The 14,140-nt window shown below is 56.4% G+C and overlaps 1 protein-coding gene across 16 annotated transcripts in view; it reads left to right on the top strand.

The window, feature by feature from the left end:
• The window catches only part of CAMK2B (calcium/calmodulin dependent protein kinase II beta), a 145,205-nt gene that overhangs the window by 76,344 nt on the left and 54,721 nt on the right, over positions 1-14,140 (top strand). For 11 of the 16 annotated variants that reach the window (XM_054017957.1, XM_054017949.1, XM_054017956.1 and 8 more), the window contains exon 6: positions 9,742-9,814. In XM_054017957.1, coding sequence (XP_053873932.1) covers positions 9,742-9,814 — 73 coding nt within the window. Of the gene's footprint in view, positions 1-544; positions 618-9,741; positions 9,815-14,140 lie in introns of those variants that run through there. The other 5 variants (XM_054017959.1, XM_054017948.1, XM_054017958.1 and 2 more) reach the window with 2 other exon arrangements.

Genomic DNA, 14,140 nt, shown 5'->3' with positions numbered 1-14,140 from the left:
ACTGGACTCAGCCCTGCCAGCCGGGGTCTCTGCTCACCCGCTCTGCCCTTCGCACCTTGGGTCCCAACCGTCCTCTGGGGGGGGGCTGCCCCCTCCCTCCCTCCCTCCGGCCCTGGCAGCCTGCAGTTCCTGGTGCCATTAACAGCCATCCCCGCACACCTTGTGATAACCCCCTGTGGTCTCAGAGCTTTCACAACATTGTTTCTCTCTCTCCTTCTCTCGTCCCCCATCTCCACCCTGTCCCCCCCGTCCCTCTTTGTCTGTCCATCTGTCCCTCTGGATCCCCCCCACCCCGCCCCCGTTCCCTCTACCTGCTTATCCCGGCTCCGGAATTCGTTCCCTTTCATGCATTATTTCGGTTTCCTTCTGTACATTTGATCGTCTCTCTCACGCCCTTCCTATCCCCCTCCCCCACCCCTCTCCTCATCGGGACCCTGCCCTACCCATCTCCCATGTCTGCCCCCTTCGCCGCTCTCCCCGTCCCCCTCTCCCGCCCCTCCCTGACCCACTTTCTCTCTCCCTTCCTCCCCGTTTTGTTTTGCAGTCACTGTATCCATCAGCTATTAGAAAGCGTAACTTACATGCACCACTATGCCATTGTGCACAGGGACTTGAAGGTCAGTATATGCCTTTCGCCCTCTCCTGGCGTCGGGCTGGGGGTGCTGGCGCCGCCCAGCGCTCACACGCCCCCCCCTCCCCTCCCCGCTAGCTGCTTTTGATTTTTGGGGGGTGGGGAGGGAGACGATATCCAGCACTGGGGGCGTTTTTTTAGTTCGATTCTCAGCGTGCCCGGCCGAGTCCTTCCTGCGGCTGGGCAGGGCAGGCAGGTCTGAGGCCCTGGACAGGAGGCAGCGCCCGGATGCAGATGTCCTGCCCCGACTCCAGCACACGTGGGACCAGACACCAGCCCCCCTCCTTTCCCCCAACAATAATTTGAAATCTCAACCGGGCGGCTTTATTCAATTCGCATTTCACTGTCTCATCCCCCCCTTCCCTGCCCCCCTCCCTCTCTTTCTCTCTCTCTCTCTCTCCCTCCCACCCCCCGCCTCTTTCGCGTCTCTTGTCTTGTTTGCCACCCCTCACCCCGCCCCCGCATGGCTGCCAGTTCTGTCTCCCAGACCCGAGCACCTAGCGCTGGCTCCGAAGCTAGAGCTCGCCGCGCCCCGTCGTGGCCAAGGGGACACATTCTTCCCTCCAGGCTCCTGCTCACCACGGTCTCCCCAGGCCAGGGACTCCCTGAGTGACGGCAGGAGAGCTTGAACCTGTGGCTTGTTGGTATTGTTGGGTGGGGGCACAAGCTGGGCTTAAGGCCACTCCGCACCCACCGAGACGCTCTGCCCGGATCTGCCCATGTTGCTGGCTTATGCCACAGTGCCCTATCCACAGTCCCCAGGCTACAGGGGAGTTCACAGGCACCTTCCCATGGGCTGAGAGCTGGCCCCTTCCTCTCTGAGCTGGACAGTGATCGCGTCTCTCATTGCTCAGCCCCAGCTAGGGTGACCAGACAGCAACTGTGAAAAATCGGGACGGGGGTGGGAGGGTAGGTAATAGGCACCTATATAAGACAAAGCCCCAAATATCGGGACTGTCCCTATAAAATTGGGACATCTGGTCACCCTAGCCACAGCCCCTCTTCCCTTCTGTCCTGGGTGGCCTCCTTGGTTCCTGTGCTGCGGTTTGGAAGAACCCCCCAGTGCCAGGGAAGAAGGAGGACTGAGCGAGGCTTTTTGCTGCCAGGATGCAGATGCCTGCTCATATGCTGGGTGCCCCCTGGCCTGACACAATGGGGCTTGAACCAGTGACCTCCAGAACTACGTGCAGGAGCTGCTACTGTGTGGGCCGAAGAGCCAGGGCGCCCTTACTGGGGCAGGTCCAGCGCAGGCCCGGGGCAGGGACTCTATAGCGCCCCTGGACCAATGGGTTATGTCAACACAGTGCCAGGGGATCCCCTGTGGGGCTCCAGAGTGGGCAGCCCCAGGCAGCGGTGCCCTCTCCCTGCATAGGGAAGGGTGGCCCATGCCGGGCCGTACCTTGCTGGGCTCGCCTGCTGGAGAAGGATTGAGGGAAGTTCCTGCGCTGGGACTCTGCGCATGGGGCAGGTGGGCAGCCGGAGGCCGTTAGGGACCCTATCCTCAGGGCAGCTCGGGGACAGGCCCCCATTGACTCAATCCTGATCATGTGGCCCTAACATTCCAGGGGAGACAGCTGGGGGCCCCCTCGAATGCAGACATTCTGGGCAGTAAAGTCCCAACCTCTCCCCGGGGTAAGAACCCCACGGCAGCAGCTGTGCTGCCCATGGGAGAAAAGGGCCGAGGGATCCTGGCCGTGCGAGTGGGTCCGGGTGGGAGGCGCAGGGAACCCAGCTGTGCGAGTGGGCCCGGGTGGGAGGCGCAGGGATCCCGGCCGTGCGAGTGGGCCCAGGTGGGAGGCGCAGAGATTCCGGCCGTGTGAGTGGGCCCAGGTAGGGTTGCCAACTTTCTATTTGCACAAAACCAAACATCCTGGCCCCACCCCTTCTCTGAGGCCCCACCCTACACTCACTCCAGGCCCCCTCCCTTGGTTGCTCACTCTCCCCCATACTCACTCACTTTCACTGGGCTGGGGTAGGGAGTGGGGTGCGGGAGGGGGGGAGGGCTCCTGCTAAGGGTCTGCGCTCTGGGGTGGGGCTGGGGATGAGGAGTTTGGGGTGCAAGAGGGGGCTCTGGGCTGGGGCCGAGGAGTTTGGAGTGCGGGAGCGGGCTTAGGGCTAGGGCAGGGGGTTGAGGTGTGGGAGGGGTGCAGGCTCTGGGATGGGGACGGGGATGAGGGGTTTGGGGTGCAGGAAGGGGCTCCGTGCTGGGACTGAGGGGTGCGGGCTCTGGGAGGGGGCTCAGGGCTGGGGTAGAGGGTTAGGGTATGGGGGGTGGGCTCTGTGAGGGAGTTATGGTGTGCAAGGGGGTTCCGACCTAGGGCAGGGAGTTCGGGGTGCAGGCTCTGGCTGGGCAGCGCTTACCTTAGGTGGCTCCTGGTTGGTGGCACAGCATGGCTAAGGCCTGCCCTGGCTCTGTGCTGCTCCCGGAAGTGGCTGGATGTCTCTGCCCACACCCGCAGGTGCCACTCCCGCAGCTCCCATTGGCCGCAGTTCCTGGCCAATGGGAGCTGCAGAGCCAGCGCTAAGAGTGGGGACAGCACGCAGAGCTTCCCTGATCACCCCTGCAACTAGGGGCTGGACGTACCAGCCGCTTCCAGGGAGCTGCGCAGATCCAAGGCAAGCAGGGAGCCTGCCTTAGCCCCGCTGTGTCGCCTACCGGGTTCCTTTTCAACCGGGCGTTCCGGTCGAAAACTGGCCGTGCGAACGGGCCCGGGTGGGAGGCGCGGGGATCCCGACCATGCGAACGGGCCCGGGTGGGAGGCGCGGGGATCCCGGGCAAGCGAATGGCCTGTTGCAGTCCACAGTAAGCATAGGGAGGGCAGCACAAAGCACCGAGCCAGTGCGTGACTCATAGTCTCTGCAGTCTTCTTGTCTTCTGCACTAACTCACTTACCAGCTCAGTGACCTGAATCCTAGCAGAGGGAAGACCCAGGGCCCTGCAGTGTCTGCCCCTCCCAAGTCCCCCCCTCCGGGGGAGAAGGACAGCCTGTCCATGTAAACAGGCAAGCAGGCGAGATCGGACCATTTAACGCTACTTCCCTGCAGAACCTGCAAGCACAGGACCTCTCTTCCCCTCCCCGGGGCACATGCCCCCTCCATGCTGAGGCTATGGGGTTCTGCCCCTCTCCTGAGCTCCAAGTGCCTGGGGTCCTGCCCCTCCCCTGCTGAGACCCAAGTGCCTGACTACCTGCAACTCCCCTGGCCCCTTCCTTCCACACCAAATTCGTTCTCCAAAAGGAAAAATCAAGGGGGGGGAAATCTAGCCCCAGAGCAGGCACCTGTCCAGCTAGCCAATCCGCTCCGAGCAGCCAGAATAACTTAGCAACCAAGCGGAGAGCTTGGCAACCAGAGCAGCTGCACCAGAAAACCTTCAAAATACTAATGAGCTGGGCCGGAGCCCTCTGCAGTGTGATCGCCCGCCCCGGGGAAGCCGGCTGGCCGCACAGCGATGGCAGCTGGGCAGAGCCTGACCACGCACGCAGGCCAGCATGCAACGGGGCCAGTGGGCAAACCATGACCCCCAGAAGGACAAGGACAGTGCCAGAGATGCTCAATTCACCCTCCCGAGAGCGGGGCCCTCCCTGTGGAAGGGAGCACCCAGTAAACACCAGCAAGTGTCACCAGCCGCAATGTGAGACTGCTCTAAGCTCTGCTCTCCAACCGGGCCCAGTGCACAGCCGGGGCTAGCGGAGCGATGGTTGCAGCTCCCTCTGGACCCCTGAATTCCCAGAGCCGGGCATGGCAGATCTCCCTGAACTCACAGTGTGTTTTCCACCATTCCACCATGCAGCAGAAAGCTGAGGGCAGGCTAGGAGGAAACCCACTCGCCCCCACTCATTTCGAATGCAGAGGCGTCACACAGCTGGGACCCTTCATCCATTCTAAGCGCGGGGCCCGACACGTCGCAAACTGGGCCCTGTGTCTCTGATGCCGTCTCCAAGGGAGGGGGAGGAGGGTATCTCTACTAGCGTGTCAGATTTCCCCCAGGTGCTGCTTCAAGGAAATACCCTCCTAGAAGCAGAACAGTTGGGCGAGGATGCAAGCTCATCTAGTTGCCCCTTGTCCAGGGCGGAGCTGGTTTCATGCAGATACATAGATCACTGTGATTGTCGTGGATGACACTAAGCTGCAGGGAGAGGTAGATACGCTGGCGGGTAGGAATAGGGTCCAGAGTGACCTAGACAGATTGGAGGATTGTGCCAAAAGAAATCTGATGAGGTTCAACAAGGACAAGTGCAGGCAGGGTTCTGCACTTTGGATGGAAGAATCCCATGCACTGCTACAGGCTGAGGACCAAATGGCTAAGCAGCAGTTCTGCAGAAAAGGACTTGGGGATTACAGTGGATGAGTAGCTGGATGAGAGTCAGCAGTGTGCCCTTGTTGCCAAGAACGCCAATGGCATATTGGGCTGCATTAATAGGAGCATTGCCAGCAGATCAAGGGAAGTGATTATTCCCCTCTATTCGGCACTGGTGAGGCCACATCTGGAGTATTGTGTCCAGTTTTGGTCCCCCCCACTACAGAAGGGATGTGGACAAACTGGAGAGAGTCCAATGGAGGGCAGCAAAAATGATCAGGGGGCTGGGGCACATGACTTATGAGGAGAGGCTGAGGGAACTGGGATTGTTTAGTCTGCAGAAGAGAAGAAATGAGGGGGGATTTGATAGCTGCTTTCAACTATCTGAAGCGGGGTTCCAAAGAGGATGGAGCTCAGCTGTTCTCATTGGTGGCAGATGACAGAATAAGGAGCAATGGTCTCAAGTTGCAGTGGGAGAGGTCTAGGTTGGATATTAGGAAAAACTATTTCACTAGGAGGGTGGTGAAGCACTGGAATGGGTTCCCTAGGGAGGTGGTGGAATCTCCATCCTTAGAGGTTTTTAAGGCCCGGCTTGACAAAGCCCTGGCTGGGATGATTTAGTTGGTGTTGGTCCTGCTTTGAGCAGGAGGTTGGACTAGATGACCTCCTGAGGGCTCTTCCAACCCTAATCTTCTATGATCATCTGGTCTGAGCTGCTGTAGGACACGGGCCATGGAACTTCCCCCATAATAATTCCTAGAGTAGATCTTTTAAAGAAACAGCGAGTTTTGATTTTAAAATTGTCAGTGATGGAGAATCCACCACGACTCGTGGGAAATTGTCCCAACAGTTAATCACTCTGACTGTTAAAAATGTACGCCTTATTTCCAGTCTGACTTTGTCTAGCTTCAACTCCCAGCTATTGGATCATGTTAGACCTTCCTCTGCTAGACTGAAGAGCCTGTTATCAAATATTGGTTTCCCATGTAGGTACTGACAGACTGTAATCAAGTCACCTCTTAACCATCTGTTGAGCAAAATAGATGAAGCTCCTTGTGTCTCTCACTCTGCCGGGTTTTCTAATCCTTTAATCATTCTCGTGGCTCTTCTCTGCTCCCTTTCCAATTTATCGACATCCTCCTTGAATTGTGAGCACCAGAACTGGGCGCCGGATCCCAGCAGCAGTCGCACCAGCGCCAAACACAAAGGTGAAATAACCTCTCTGCTCCTACTTGAGATTCTCTTGTTTATGCATCCCAGGATCGCATTAGCTGTTTTGGCCACAGCATCACATGGGGCGCTCACGTTCTGCTGATTATCCACCGTGACCCCCAAATCTTTTTCAGAGTCACTGCTTCCCAGGATAGAGTCCCCCATCCCGTATGGCCTAAATTCTTTATTCCTACCCGTGTACATTTACTCATACTGTTTCCTTGCACCCAGTTTACCAAGCAATCCTGATCTCTCTGTGTCAGTGACTTGTCCTCTTCATTATTTACCACTCCTCCAAATTTTATATCAACTGCAAACTTTATCAGTGATGGGTTTGTTTTTTTCTCCACATCATTGAGTAAAAAATGTAAAATAGTCCCTGCAGGACTGCGCTAGAAACACACCCGCTTGATGACAATTGTCCGTTTACAATTACATTTTGTGACTTATCAGATGGCCAGTTTTGAATCCATTTCATGTGTACCATGTTAATTTTAGACTTCTAGTTTTGTAATGAAAATGTCGTGCAGTACGAGGTCAATTGCCTTACTGTATCCAAGTATATTACATCAATGTTATTACCCTCATCAAAAAAAGATATCAAGTTAGTTTGACAAGATATTTTTCCGTAAACCTGTGTTGATTTGCATTAATTACATTATGCTTCTTTAATTCTTTATTAATCGAGTCCTGTATCAGCCACTCCATTATCTTGCCCAGGATCGATGTCAGGCTGATAGGCCTATAATTGCCCAGGTTGTCCCATTCACCATTTTTAAAAATTGGCACATTAGCTTTTTTTCTAGTCTTCTGGAATTTCCCCAGTGCTCCAAGACCTATTGAAAATGAACATTAATAGGCCGGCAAGCTCCTCAGCCAGCTCTTTTAAAACTCTTGGATGCAAGTTTTCTGAATTTGCTGATTTAAAAATGTCCGACTTCAGTAGCTGTTGTTAAATGTCTTCCTGAGATACCAGTGGAATGGAAAGCCTGTTATTATCATCACTATATGATGAGACTACATCATCTATTTTTTCCTCCCAATACAGAACAGAAATATTTATTGAACACTTCTGCCTTTTCTGCATTATTAGTGATAATTCTATCATTTCCATCTAGCAATGGACCAATTCCATTGTCAGGATTCTTTTTGTTCCTAATATATTTTTTAAAAACCTCCTTATTGTCCTTAACTCTGCTGGCCATAGATTTCTCCTTGTGTCCCTTGGCTTCCCTTATCAATTTTCTACAATTCCTAACTTCCAATTAATATTTATTACTGTCAACTTCCCCTTTTTTCCATTTATATACATATTGGTTCTCCTAGGCTTTGTCCAGCCTGGTCTTAAGATGTCCCAAGTGAGGGGGCTCCCAACCCTTCCCAGGGAAGACCTTCCATGCCAGGAAGCATTTCCTGATTTTCAGCCAGAGCTCATCCCCATATGCCTAATTCAAGCCCCTGGCCATCCCTGGACCGTTCCTCCCCTCCTTGCCATGCGCATCCTTTTGTGGGTGTAAATGGCACCCCGTCCCCTGGGTCATCTGTTAACCAGTCAGGACATTTTTCATTCTTTCCCTCCAAGTCAGTCACCTCAGGTCTGGGGGCCTTTGAGTTTGTGACTCAATTCAAGGCCCTGACTGAAGCCCGTGGATGATGGGTCCGTTCCATCAACGTTCGACGTTTGCATTCAGCGTGCTCTGAGTCTTTCCCCTTGCAGAGGGACACTCTTGGCTTGGCTTGGAAGAGGAGGCTGTGTGAGGGCAGGGTGATTGTTCAATCCCCTCTAGCCCTCAACCTATTTTCCACCATCCACACTCATCTGCAAGCAGACGCCTGAGAAGACAGAAGGGGTCTGCTCTGCGTTCAGAAGTCCAATGGGCTCCACGTTGGCAACGCACAGAGACGAGGACCCCTGGATGAGATTCCCCTGCACCCAGATGTTCCCAGGGAGGGGCCCCTCTTTCCAATGCCATGGGAGAAGAGCCTTTTCTCCAAGAACAGGAACCCACAGCAACCAGAACTCCAAAGATCACTGGGAATCAGTCCTGGAAAAGAACTGGAAACCAAGGCGGTCTAGGACAGCTTATGGGCCAGACATGAGTGCCTGCTCTGGGCTGGAAGGAGCATGCAAAAAGGTCTAAGTGCCCCAAACTCACAAGCTCGAAAGGACAGTGTCTGCTCTGGGGCCGAGTGGTGGCGACATCACTATTGGTTCCTGCGGTGTACCTGGACCGTGGGATCGGATGCCGAGGGGCGAGGCTTGGCGTGGCTGTTACGAAAAGGGTTGGCGAGTGGGGCCCTCGCCCAGGGTGAGGTGGTTATCGCAGGGCAGGCTGGGGGGGCCACAGATCAGAGACAGTGATGGGGGGAGGTTTGCAGGGGCTGAAGACAAGCCATTCCCAGCATTTCTGTAGGGCCTACACAAAACGTGCTCCTGAGCTCCCTTCCTGCTGACCCCGTAGCCATGAGCTGAGCCCCAGCTCCTAAGAGACTGCGAGGCGCAGGCCGTGTATTAAAATCTCCTTGCCCCAGTGTCTCTCAGCGTGAGGGCATCCGGCTCGGGCTCTCCTCAGTCGCTCACGGGAATACTACACGTCCGGGCAGTGCTTGGCCCGGGGCTGAATGCTCCCATCTCTGCGCTGGGCAGGGAGCGGATCCACGCTGGAATCAGAAGGAGACTTGGGAGCTGAGGCTGGGCAGGGGGCAGCGGGTGACGATCGCTGGTTATTTTGGACTGGGCTGGCCCCTCGCAGAGCTTCAGGCCGAGATGGGCCCTACCCTACATCAGATCAGTGACCACTGTGCATTGGGTGGTTTGGACAGGCCTGGTGGCTGGCGAGGTAGGAGTGGAGCGCAGCTGGGCTGGCTGGTTGGTCACTTGCAGGGGAAGTAGGTGGGCAGAAATTCAACAGGCCCAAGGTCTCGGTTCTGCTGTAGCTACCAAGGTGCATCAGGGCCGGGCAGCAGGGGCAGGAGGTACAGACAGCCAGGCCAGGGGCCAGCTGTATCCCTGCTGCTGTCCGTCCTCTTTCAGGAGGGCACCGCGGGGTGGGTCTCCAGTGGGTGGCCTCGTGCCACGTTTGGTACTGCTTCCTCCCTGATGGAATGGGGCTGAAGGGACAGAGGTAGCAGGATTTTTTTGGGGGGGGATTTGCGGGTTCCCAGGATGGCACCTCACATCCCCTGCCTGCAGGTCCTCCTTGAAAGCCCAGAGCAGGAGGAAGGGCAGTGCTGGAGACAGGCGGATGGCAGACCCCCTCCATCACCGCCTGACCCTAACGCTCCGGTGCCCTTTGTGTCTTCCCTCCTGGGCCCCTTTCCCTGGCCCAGGGCTGCTCCCCCATCACAGGGCGTTTCTTCCCCGACCCCCCCCCCCCCCCGCCTCCGGGTCCGTAACTCGGGGGAGCTCCTTTGCAATTAGAGACTGAGATTGAGAGGGAGTCCGACTCCATTATCTCCATTCTCTTCCTCCTCCTCTTCCTCTTCTCCTCCCGTCCCCCCCGCCCCCCATCATCCCCCCTCTCACCTCCCGCCCCCCACCAGCCTGCGTGGTTGTTACCACTCACCATGAACTAACACGCCCCCTGGTGTTTGCATGCAGTCATTGCATCCAGCAGATCCTGGAGGCTGTTCTCCATTGCCACCAAATGGGGGTCGTCCACAGAGACCTCAAGGTGAGTTTTCTACCCCGCTGCTCTGTCCGTCTGTCCGTCCGTCCGTCTTTGTACCTTGTGCATGTTTCTGAGCGAGAACTGGAGTGGCTCAAGCCCCACGCCGCTGCAGGGGCCTGCGGGAAAGGGGCCGTCACAGGGGGCCCAATCAGAAATCAGCTCGGCTCAGCTCAGCCATGGGGATGCGCCGGACAGACCCTGCCCAGTAGGGAGGGACAGAGTGCCCCGTTGGCACCTCCAGGCAATTGGGGAGGCTGGGTGAGGGTTGGGGTTTGTCGCCACCCAGAGGCAAAAGGGGAAGCTGCTCCTTTCTAGCCGCCGGCCACGTAGGACAACTGGAGAATCCCTGGGAGAGAAGATACTGTGCGGAGGGGATGGCGCGGCAAGGGAGCCGGCCCTTGAACGGGGGCAATACAGCTGGCCTCTCGGCCACCTCCTGGAGCTGCATCAGGTGGCGGGCCGAGATCAGGCTCTTTATCCCTCTCCCGGCACCCATCCCCTGCGTAGATCAGTGCAGGGGCTCACCCGCTGGTGCCCCTTGGTATCGGTCAGGCGCCCAGCCCCGGTTGCTAGGAAGGATTCGTTCTGCGCAGCAAAGCCTGACTAACCTTTTCCTCTCTTCTTGCCCTCCCCTTTGCCTCGTCCAACATCTCTCCCCGCCCCCAGGCGACACCGGTGGGCGGGTGGGCAGGACTCCTGCCGAGGAAGGCTCTCGCTGTCTGCATGCCCTGTGTCTGGTTGAACCGTGTTACCTGTTCTCCGTGACACCTGCCGTGGGTTGTTTGTCTTTTGTTTGCCCCCCATAAAGCCCTCTGGGCGTCGCAAATCGCGCTGGGCCTCCAAGCGTGAGGAGCAGGGACATGGTCTCGTGTGGCCGAGTGGGGCTGGGATAAAGGGGTGCGTGAGAGACCCAGAAACAGCGCTGTGAAATTAACAAGGGGGTTCCTACGCCAGCCCTGGTGGAGAAGCCAGGCTTCCCCCTCCTCTGCTGCTGCCCAGCTTTCCCTTACAGGCTTTGGAGACAGGAAATGTTCAGCAGTTCCTTGCCCCTTCAGTGACACACCAAGCTTTTCCAGGGGGCTCCTGCCTCCTGTGAACTGGAGGAGGCCAGCTGGGGTCCCAAAGGCCACAGAACCACTCTGGGGTGTCCCTCCAGAACATCCCCTGAAAACCCGGGAAATGGTACGGGGCAAAGATGCTGTTCCCCAGGAGCTCATGGCTGTCTGTGACCTGCCTGGGGAGGGGGACAGGACAGGATATTTTCATGGCTGGGCTGTGGTGCATAGGGTCATGCTGTAATGGGGTAATGGAACCAGGCTCTGGTTGTGCCACAAGGTGGTAGTTGAGCCAGGGTCTGGTGCCTGGAGTCATGCTGGAACGGGGTTATGTAGTTGGGCCTTCACTTGTAGGGTTATTCTGTAATAAGGTGATGGAGCTGGGCTCTCGCCTGTGGGGTTGTGCCGTACTGGGGTGATGGAGCTGGGCTCTCGCCTGTGGGGTTGTGCCGTACTGGTGTGATGGAGCTGGGCTCTTGCCTGTGGAGTTGTGCCGTACTGGGGTGATGGAGCTCAGTTCTGGCTCCTGGAGACATGCCATAACAGAGTGATGGAGCTGGGCGGTCACGAGACATTGGACTCTAATGGGGCAATGGAGCCGGGTTCTCAAAGGCGGAGTCATGTTGTCATGAGATGATGGAGCTGGCTCTTGGGAATTGAATTATGCTGCGTCAGGATGATGGGGCTTGATTCTGGCACATGGAGTTCATGCCGCAGGTAGCTAGAATGGGGCTCTCAAACATGCAGTCAAACCATAGCAAATTGATGCAGCTGCATACTGGTGCCTTGAGCCATGCCACAGTGAGATGTTGGAGCCGGTCTCTGGTGCATTGAATGCCTCTAACAGCTTGATGGGGATGGGCTGTTGCATGTGGCGTCCTGTCCTGATGGGTTTGTGCAGCTAGGCGCTTTCACCTGGTGTCCTGCTTAACCAGGGTGATGGAGCTGGAGCTGGTGCCTCGAGTCCTGCGGTAATAGGTGATGGAGCTGGGCTGTGGCTCGTGCCATCCTGCTGTCATGGGGTGACGAAGCTGGGCTCTTGTGCATGGAGCTGGGCTGCAGTGGGACAATGGAGCACACTGCATGGTGCTGGGCTGTGTGCTGGAGAGCTGGAACCTGGTGCGTGGGATCATCATGGAGCGGGGTGATGCAGCGGAGTCGGGCAGCAGCAAGGTGGTGGAGCTGGGCTCAAGCAAATGGAATTGTGTTCTGGGAGTTGGAGTGGCACCCGGGGCCGCGGTAGCAGGTGCTTGACACGTGCTGGAGTGGTGCCTGCGGCTGGGGGAGCAGGCACTGGCATGTTCTGGAGAGATGTAACGATGCTGGCTTTGGTGGGACCCAACTGAGAGTACCAATTCAGGACAAATTGCTCAGAGAAGGGCAGTTACAGCCCAAGGCTGGGGTTCCTTTTCACACCAAGGCAAACCAAACCAGCCAGCCAGAGAAGACTTTGGTTTTACCCCACTGGCTAATCACAAGTCACACAAGCAATTCCCTCAGACACTCCAGTTTCCCAGTATCACCACCAGTGCCACTCGTTATGGGGATGACTGATTATGAAAACCAATATCCCAATAAAAGGAAAAAGGTTCTCCTGATCCCAAAGGACCAAGCCCCAGACCCAGGTCAATATACAAGTCAGATCTAACCCACAAATCACGCTGTTGCCAATCCTTTAGAATCTAAAATCTAAAGGTTTATTCATAAAAGGAAAAAAGATAGAGATGAGAGCTAGAATTGGTTAAATGGAATCAATTACATACAGTAATGGCAAAGTTCTTGGTTCAGGCTTGTAGCAGTGATGAAATAAACTGCAGGTTCAAATCAAGTCTCTGGAACATCCCCAGCTGGGATGGGTCATTCAGTCTGAAGCAGGTCAGAAGCAGGATTGAAGACAAGATGGAGGAGATGCAGCAGCCTTTTATAGTCTCTTGCCATGTGGTCTCTGCTTTCTTTGTCCCAAACACAAGCTTTCCAGCACATGGGGCATGGAAAAACCTCAGAGTTCTGTCCATAGGCAGGTCCCTGCATACCTTGCTGAGTCACAAGGTGTATCTGCCTTCTCTCAATGGGTCAGTTGTAGCTGATGATCCTTAATGGGCCATCAAGGAGGCCAGGCAGTGCTGATTCCACATTGTCTGGGGTGTCACCCAGAAGCATAGCACAAGTTTGAACTACAGACAGTATAGCGCCAATACTTATAACTTTACATACCAAAATGATACATACACACAGATAGCGTAATCATAACCAGCAAACTAGAACCTCCTCATAGACACCTTATTTGACCCCCTTTATACACGATTTGGTGTCACTACAGGACCTTGGTTGCACCAATGAACTATATGGTCTCAGTTCTTGTTAATAACGTCACAAGTATCACTTGGGGCCAGGGTAGCGGGTGCTGGCATGTGCTGGAGTGGCACTCGGGGTTGGGAGAGCAGGCATTAGCATGTGCTGGAGTGACGCTTGGGCCGGGAAAGCAGACACTTGGCCCGTGCTGGAGTGGCACTCAGGGCCAGGGTAGCGGGTGCTGGCATGTGCTGGAGTGGCGCTTGGGGTTGGGGGAGCAGGCATTGGCATGTGCTGGAGCAGCACTTGGGGTCAGGGGAGCAGGCATTGGCATGTGCTGGAGTGGTACCCGGGGAGCTGGTTTCTTGCCCTTTGTGTCATGGTGCACTGGCGAGGCAGGGGGCTGCGTTGTATGTGGTGGCATGGTGCCAGTGGGCACTCGGCTCTGGGGTGCAGCCGGTGTCATCGTATGCAGGGGCTGGGCCGAGAAGGAGAAGGGGAATGGCACCAGCCTCCTTCAAAGAACAAGGAGGAGCCCAATCAGCCCTCAAGTGTCTGGTTCCGTGAGGAGTGGCCTTTGGCCTCTATGGGTGTCCCTTGCAATCTGGCCCAAGGGCAGGGGGTCCGGCTGGCACGGGAGGCAGGGAATGGACAACAGGGTCTTTCCCCTCCTGGGGGCACTGGCTCGGATCACCTCCAGGTTGAGGGGCCTGGCGGGTGCAGGAATGGGGTATGGGGCCTTTCACCGCTGGGGACATTGGCTCTGATCCAGCCCCAGGGCGGGGTGTCTGGCTGGCGTGAGACTGAGGTTTGGGGGCCCGAGACTCTCATCTCTGTGTGGCTGGAGCTCATTCCCACCTGCTGCCTGTCTGGTGGCCGCTGTGTGACCTGATCTCAGGCCACGGCATCTGGACAACGTGAACTTTTGAGACTCCCATCCTGTCCCTGCCCTGTCAGGCAGCTGGTCCCAGCAGGGCATGGG

Source organism: Malaclemys terrapin, chromosome 2, assembly GCF_027887155.1.
Source record: "Malaclemys terrapin pileata isolate rMalTer1 chromosome 2, rMalTer1.hap1, whole genome shotgun sequence".
Taxonomy (NCBI): Eukaryota; Metazoa; Chordata; order Testudines; family Emydidae; genus Malaclemys; species Malaclemys terrapin.
The sequence above is the reverse complement of the archived record's forward strand: the minus strand, read 5'-3'. Positions and strand labels throughout refer to the sequence as shown.